At 35.8% G+C, this 7595-nt stretch overlaps 2 protein-coding genes across 2 annotated transcripts; both read left to right on the top strand.

Annotated features, from left to right (window-relative positions):
- Positions 1-1717: 1717 nt before the first annotated feature.
- Positions 1718-3901, top strand: LOC131611193 (pentatricopeptide repeat-containing protein At2g36730). Its single transcript, XM_058883288.1, has one exon. The coding sequence runs from the start codon at positions 1762-1764 to the stop codon at positions 3274-3276; it is 1515 nt and encodes a 504-aa protein (XP_058739271.1). The 5' UTR covers positions 1718-1761; the 3' UTR covers positions 3277-3901.
- A 647-nt stretch (positions 3902-4548) lies between these two features.
- Positions 4549-7088, top strand: LOC131613161 (uncharacterized). The gene is made up of 10 exons (XM_058884856.1): positions 4549-4689; positions 4850-5117; positions 5230-5487; positions 5569-5659; positions 5749-5875; positions 6048-6151; positions 6237-6357; positions 6446-6616; positions 6703-6765; positions 6873-7088. The coding sequence occupies exons 1-10, from the start codon at positions 4549-4551 to the stop codon at positions 7086-7088; spliced, it is 1560 nt and encodes a 519-aa protein (XP_058740839.1).
- Positions 7089-7595: the final 507 nt, after the last annotated feature.

The raw sequence follows: 7595 nt of genomic DNA on the forward strand, positions 1-7595 counted from the left end.
GCGATTGTTTGAAATGAAGTTGAGTGGAACATGTTGATGAATAGGTTGATTTTCGGCCCTATAAAAATATATTGACTTTTAGTCCCTATAAAATTACTTTTGCACTCACTTTTGGTCCCTCTACATGGACTAAAACTGAGTGCAAAAGTAATTTTATAGGGACTAAAAGTCAATATTTTTTTATAGGGACTAAAAATCATTTTGGGTAATTTTATAGGGACTAAAAACATATTTAAACCTAAAACATATTTTATGAAATTGATTTAATTACTTTGATTAATTTATTAAATTTCCGCGGGGTTTAGAAGGGTGTTACAAGTAGAGTGGAGTAAGATCAACTTAAAGAAAAGTGACACATTTCCCGTGATTCGAGTCGTGTTATGGTTGTGATTCGAGTCATGAAAGATCATGATTTGAGTCATGGACAACGCAACGCCAATAGGAAAAAGTGAAAAAAAATGTGATTTGAGTCAAGTAGAAAGTGTGATTCGAATCAAATAAGGTAGTGGCTAACAAGAGTTGCGTGATTCGAATCATGTATAACTTATTATTCAATTCATAGGGTTGCATGATTCGAGTCATGTGTAAAGTGTCATTCAAGTCACAGACACAAAATATTCCATGTTCTCCTCTATTTGATTAAATTTAGTCATAGAATGATAGTGACTCGAGTCACAGATAATAAATCTCAATTTTTTAAGTTTTTCAAAGTAGTTTGAGATTTCACTTCCCACATAATTTGAACCAACAACAATTATGGTTCTTATTCAATTAACTCAAACAATTGACTTAAAACATAATGATCATATTCAAATACAAACACTTCGATTATTTATGCTAAAATGAATGGATTCAAAACTCAATTCAAAGATTTACAATTGAAGAAAGAGGCTCAATAATAAACAATGATAAACAAAACGAAGGCTTAAGAGACAAGCAACAAAACCGTATTGGGTTCTCCCCCTAAGTATATAAAGACATGTAACTTCATGGTTGTTGGGTTTCAAGTGTGAAAGTGTCTAAATGTTGGGTTTATATGAGAGGTGGCTCATAACCCCATTTCCTTAAGGTTTGAGTGGATATGTGACGTCAAAGTCTCTTGGATCCTCAATGTTTGACCCATTGGTACTTTCAGGTCTCGTTCCCTAATCTCCCTAACAAGTGGAGAGAATAGGAGGAAAAACGCCATAAGTGTCAGTGTACTAAATGTCTAGGATTCAAGAGACATTGACATCACATATCCACCCAAAACCTTTAGGCTTTGAAGGTATGGGCCACCACTCTTTTCATTCCTATTCGACGTGGAACTTTTGCACATTCACACTTGAAACCTAACATATTGTAACTGCATTCACATCTAACGACATCTTCACGATTTACTCCTACGGAATAACAAGTTCTCTGTTTATAAAGAAGACGCCAAATTCAGAGAACATGTTTCATACATGATTTAAATTTATTATTCTTCCTCACGTATTAACTTTAGTATTATACTGTCTCAGAAAAAAATTTAGTATTGTACTGTTAACCTGTCAAGTCTCTCTCAACCGTATTATTCTTTAGTATTATTCTTCCTCACTCTATTTTTAGTTTCAGAACCGAACAATTATTTTAAAAATTATTGTCAATTTAAACATAAAACTAAAAGGAAAAACCACTAAACAATGTTATTAAAATAATTGTTCAAATCAAATCGTGTGCAAAATACATTTACATCGCCTTCGCCGCTAAACTCAAACCAGAAACTCAAAACCCAAATGCATGGTTCGATTCAAAACATTGCTAAACACACCCCCTCTCACCAACAAACAACAATGTCTCTCTCTCCTCAACTCTTGCCATTCCATCAACCATCTTCATCAACTTCAAGCACAAATTCACCTCAATTCCCTTCACAACGACACCCATTTACTCTCAGAACTCGTCTACTTCTGCTCCCTCTCACCCTTCAAAAATCTTCCCCATGCACGTAAACTCGTTCATCACTTTTCCAACAACCCATCACCCATTTCATGGAACATTCTCATCAGAGGCTACGCATCAAGTGACTCTGCAATTGAATCCATCTGGGTGTTTAAGGAAATGCGAAAAAGAGGTGTTAAACCTAACAAGCTTACTTTTCCTTTTGTTTTCAAGTCTTGTAGTATATCTTTAGCGTTGTGTGAAGGGACTCAGGTTCATTGTGATGCTGTGAAGTTTGGTTTGGATTCTGATGTTTATGTTAGTAACAATTTGATTAATTTTTACGGTTGTTGTAAGAAAATTGTTTACGCGCGTAAGGTGTTTGATGAAATGTGTGTGAGGACGATTGTTTCTTGGAATTCTGTTATGACTGCTTGTGTTGAGAATGTTTGGTTGAATGATGGGATTGAGTATTTTTTTAAGATGAGGGATTGTGGGTTTGAACCGGACGAGACTAGTATGGTTTTGTTGTTGACTGTTTGTGCTGAGTTGGGTTATTTGAGTTTGGGAATATGGGTTCATTCTCAGTTGATTTTGAGAGGGATGGTTTTGAGTGTTCAGTTAGGTACTGCTCTTGTTGACATGTATGGTAAGTCGGGAGATTTAGGTTATGCTCGGGTTGTTTTTGAAAGAATGGAAAAGAGAAATGTGTGGACTTGGAGTTCTATGATAACGGGGTTAGCCCAACATGGTTTTGCTGAGGAGGCTCTTGTATTGTTTGAGATGATGGGTGATGAAAAGAGTAATAATATTTTTCCTAATTATGTTACGTATCTTGGTGTTCTATGTGCTTGCAGTCATGGTGGGATGGTTGACGAGGGTTACCGATACTTTCGCGAAATGGAAGTTCTTCACGCGATCAAACCTATGATGGTTCATTATGGAGCAATGGTTGATGTATTGGGTCGTGCCGGCCGTCTGAGTGAAGCTTATCAATTTATAATTGGGATGCCTTTTGCACCGGATCCAATTGTGTGGAGGACTTTGTTAAGTGCGTGCACGGTTCATGATGTTTGTGACCGTGCAGGGATAGGGGATAAAGTAAGGACGAGGTTACTTAGAATGGAGCCAAAGAGGGGAGGGAATTTAGTTATTGTTGCTAACATGTATGCGGAAGAGGGAAAGTGGGAAAAGGCGGCGAACGTGAGGAGAGTAATGAGAGATGGAGGTTTAAAGAAGATGGCTGGAGAGAGTTGGGTTGATTTGGGTGGTTCTATGTATAAGTTCTTTGCAGGGTATGATTGTAGCTCGCATTTGATGCCTGTCTATGATCTGCTAGATGTATTGAACATGCACTTGAAGATAGTTCATTGATTTTGTTGTAGAAGTTGCTTTCAGTGAATTCTATTTGGAGCTTAAGTTGAACATTTGAAATCTTCGGTCCTCGCCTCTGTTTACTTTTTATCAGAAATAACCATTTCATTATTTTCAGCCATTCAAAATCATCAAAGAAAAAGAAAATAATAGGAACATTTTTTGGGTACATAATAGGAACTTGAGATAGTGGAACACTGCAGCTCCTTTATTGAGAAAAAACAAGACAACATAACAAAATGGTAAAATTACTTTTAAGTTTGATTATTTATTTGGGGTCCTTTATTTTTTATATATTGATTCTTTAAATTTCCAAACATGTACTGGGAATTTATTTTAATATCAATTTACTTCAATTTATAGATAGCTGTAAAAAGATATTTAACTGAAGAGACGAATATTCAATCCCGTGATTTTAAAGAAAAACTAGTCAAAACTAGTTAGATACTCGTGCGGCCGCACGGATAAATTTATTTGATATGATATAAAATGTAATTAGATATGTATCAAAATTTAAAATTAGCTATTAATTTTAAAATGAACAATCAACTATCTACCCAATACTAAAATGTAGCCCAAAATTACCAAATACCCCTTCCACTCAAAATAATTTACACTACCAAAAGGACTTTCCTGTAATTAACAAAATCAATATTCATCCATGCCAATTGGTAGCCTTCTATTGGTCAATGTTCTCATTTTTGTACTTATCCATCTACTTTTCAGAACATTTCCTTTCCCTCTAACAAATATAATCACTTTGCAACGAATACAATAATCACTTTCCTCCACTTTTCTGTCTGCGATAAGTCACCAACATTACTTCTCTCACCTTTCCGCAACCGCAGAGCTACTTTCTCCAGAAATCAACACCACCAGGTTTGAACTCACTGTGATTCTTCACGCAATGTCATTTATTTGAACGGTTACACAAAAAAATCCATCTTTCACTCAACTGTCGTGTTGCAAAACCTTGGTACAACAACATTTTGGTCTGTTTCCTTTTACTCATACTTCACTTACCTTTGTTCGGAGTTAACATGGTTTGCAAACAAATGGTATTTGTGTGGTTGTTGTTGCTATTGATATTTCTTTGTTGTTGTTTATGTTTCCTAATTTATTTGTGTTTCCTTTTACTCTGACTTCTAATACCTTTGCTTGGATCTAACATGGTTTTCAAACAAATGGTTTTTGTGTGTTTGCTGTTGCTATTGATCTTTCTTGGTTGTTGTTTATGCTTCCTAATCCAAACTCATTTTTACCACAGGAACGATGTCAAGGCAGCCCATTCTAATCAAGGATCTGGTCAAGGGGAACCAAGTGTGGAAAATGCTCATTAGAATAGTTGATTTGTGGGTTGTTATTGAAAAAAATGGCCATAAACACATGGAAGCCGTTATTCAAGATGGACAGGTATAGTTATTTCTAACTCTAAATAACTCTAAACATTTTTTGTAAACTTTGAAGACTTTTGGTTAGTTTGTTTTTCATTTGAGCATCTTCAAAGTTATTTATGTTCACATGAACTTAATGTACAATCCAACTTTTTGGTTGTTGTTTATGCATTTCACAGGGTGATAAGATTCATGTGATAACTCGGAGCAGGGACTTCCAAGATTGGGTTGAAGTTCTCAAGGAGCATGAGACGTATAATATAAATAACGGAGAGCCAGTTGAAAACGATGTTCCACTGAAGGTGTGCTGTAACCCACTCAAGCTCATCTTCAATGGAGGCACTACCATGACCAAAGTCGCTATACCGGAAATACCAGCTCATAGTTTCAGTTTCTTCCCTATTGAGAAGTTCCTCAAAGGTGACTACAAACATGACATGTTTTATGGTAAGCTGTACTAACCATTGCCTATGTTAAGTCTGTGTTCATACAATTTTTCCACTTTTCACTCTCTTACATGGTTATCAAGGATGTTATTTCTGTGTTCATACCATTTTAGATATTTTGATGATGCCACTAAGATTATCATACCCTGCAGATGTGATTGGGGTGTTACAGGATGTTTTAAAGACCCAGATGGGAGGTGGGGGAAGAAAGTCTTGCGTCAATGTCAATTTACGTGACGTACAGGGGAACGTCATTGAGCTGGTGCTATGGGATGATTATGCCAAGCAGTTTGTGAACTACACAACCCCTAACAACTTTTCTGGTCCTACTTTAATAGTATTGACACATGCATGGTGCAAGCCCAATACAGGTTTGAATCTCGAATCGGTTTTATGTTCTTTTCATGCTGTTTTATTTTCTAACTAAACGAACGTAACACGTTACATTTCAGTTTCGGGTTTACCATCTCTTTCCAATGCATGGAGCGGCTCTAGGCTTTACTTTAACTTGGATCATCCACAGGTTGTTAAATACAAAGCAAGGTAAGAAGTTCTTAGGGATCAGTTTGTGAAATAACTCTAACATTCCTATTACTTGGTTGATGTTTTGACTACTTAGTATGATGTAACAGTTTTGGAGACAACATGCCTGCCCCTTCCCAATCAATGACAACTGATTCATCCGTTCAATCTAGCAACAATTTCTGGACTAAATTGAGTGAGGTCAAAAGTGTTCGTGCAATATCTGAATTTGGAAAGGTGTTACTAATAATTTATATTACTTTGTTTGTATGATGGATCTATTACATTGCAATTATGGTAAAATTAGTTTTGAATCCAATCTCTTTAAATTACAATTCTGGTTTGTTGTGCTTACCACACAGTTTTCTTCTAATTACAAGGCTGTTTTCCATGTAACTTTTCGCAACAGGACTGCTATGCAACAACTATTGGGACGACCTTAGGTTTTAATGCCTCCAGGTTTGGATGGTATTTTGAATCAACTGGAAACACAGAGGCTGAAACCGTTACCAAGTGAGTACTTGAGCTTTCTCTTATATTCAATCTAGAATCTTTTTCTATGGCATGGTTTAATGTTATTTGTCACTTTTCTTTCTAGATTCAAACTAGAGATTGAAGTGGAGTATGATAACCACAAGGGAATCTTTGTTTTTTGGGATAAGGATTGCATACCTTATACTAACATGACTGCTAAGGAACTGCGAGAAGTTATGAAAGCTGTAAGTGCGACATTACCTTTTATATTATGTACATTTCATCAATAATAATTAAGGTTATCCACTTAACACTTTGAATGACTTGATGTAGGCTGGAGAGGATAATCCTAAGATTTGGCCCACTCACCTTGATGTTCTATTGAATAGAAAATTGGTCTTTCGTATCAAGTATCAATCACAATACCAAAGATTCTCTATCGTGAAGATACTTAACGAAGACGGCCTTTATGATAAGTTTCACAACTACCTCACCCCGGATGAGGTAATCGGCAACTCTTTTACACTATTTTATGTACCTTTTTATGGTGGAACATTAGCATTTACCTAACAACATTTGTATTCTTTCAGAATACAACTAATGATGAAGTTGTGGAAATGGACACCACTTCTCCAAATCTTACTCCTAACCAAGTGAGTTCATCACATTTTTCTTTGGCTTAGTGTAACAAATACATTTTTCTTATGTTGAATCCATTTTGTATACAAATTGGTAACTCCTTTATATTTGGCTTATGTAGGTCACTCAAAGTTCTGAACAATCAATCGGTGCTCAACCACTTAATGTCGCTAACCATTCAGGGAGTCCTACTGCCAGCTGCAGCAGTACACCTGCCAAGAGGATTGCCACGTCGACCTCAATGAACGAAGCCATCCAATCCGAGGAGCTGACTCCAAAGCAATCAGCCACTAAGGCCAAGCCCGGAAAGAAGACCAAGCATATCAAGAAGGAGTAACTTAGGTGGGTTGCTTGCAGCAGATTGTCCCATTTTTTGATGCTTACCATGGCATTTAACTATTTGTAAGGATATAATCCAACTTTTAAAACCTTATTTTGTTGGCCATTGTCTTATGACTATGAAATTGCCATGACTCAAGTACTTAGACACCTATTCTGGTTATTTAATATGTTTTGTAATGAACCTTATTGATGCTAAAATATGCATCACCTACCATTGAATGGAAATCGAATGCTATATCTTCTATGCAATTTACATTAACCCTTGCACTGATTATAGCATGCTTAGAGAAATATTAAGAAAAGCTTAATATATTTGGTTGATTGAATTCTGTTAGATATATTGACTGAATCCTGTTAGATATATATACTGTAAACAGGGTGATAATGCAAATCAAAGTTCTATTTTATGATAAATCCAAATATTGGTATAATGTAAGTTGCTGATGAGTATTGTTTCATAGCAGCAGAACCTAAAATGATATAGCATATGTTTGAATGCTTA

The sequence above is a fragment of the Vicia villosa genome, linkage group LG6, assembly GCF_029867415.1.
Source record: "Vicia villosa cultivar HV-30 ecotype Madison, WI linkage group LG6, Vvil1.0, whole genome shotgun sequence".
Lineage (NCBI taxonomy): Eukaryota > Viridiplantae > Streptophyta > Magnoliopsida > Fabales > Fabaceae > Vicia > Vicia villosa.

Coding starts and splice junctions, on each gene's coding strand:
- LOC131611193 (XM_058883288.1), top strand. CDS start 1,762: ATGGTTCGATTCAAAACATTGCTAAACACACCCCCTCTCACCAACAAA.
- LOC131613161 (XM_058884856.1), top strand. CDS start 4,549: ATGTCAAGGCAGCCCATTCTAATCAAGGATCTGGTCAAGGGGAACCAA. Junction 6,358..6,445: donor TGCGAGAAGTTATGAAAGCT/GTAAGTGCGACA, acceptor GACTTGATGTAG/GCTGGAGAGGATAATCCTAA. Junction 6,766..6,872: donor CAAATCTTACTCCTAACCAA/GTGAGTTCATCA, acceptor TGGCTTATGTAG/GTCACTCAAAGTTCTGAACA.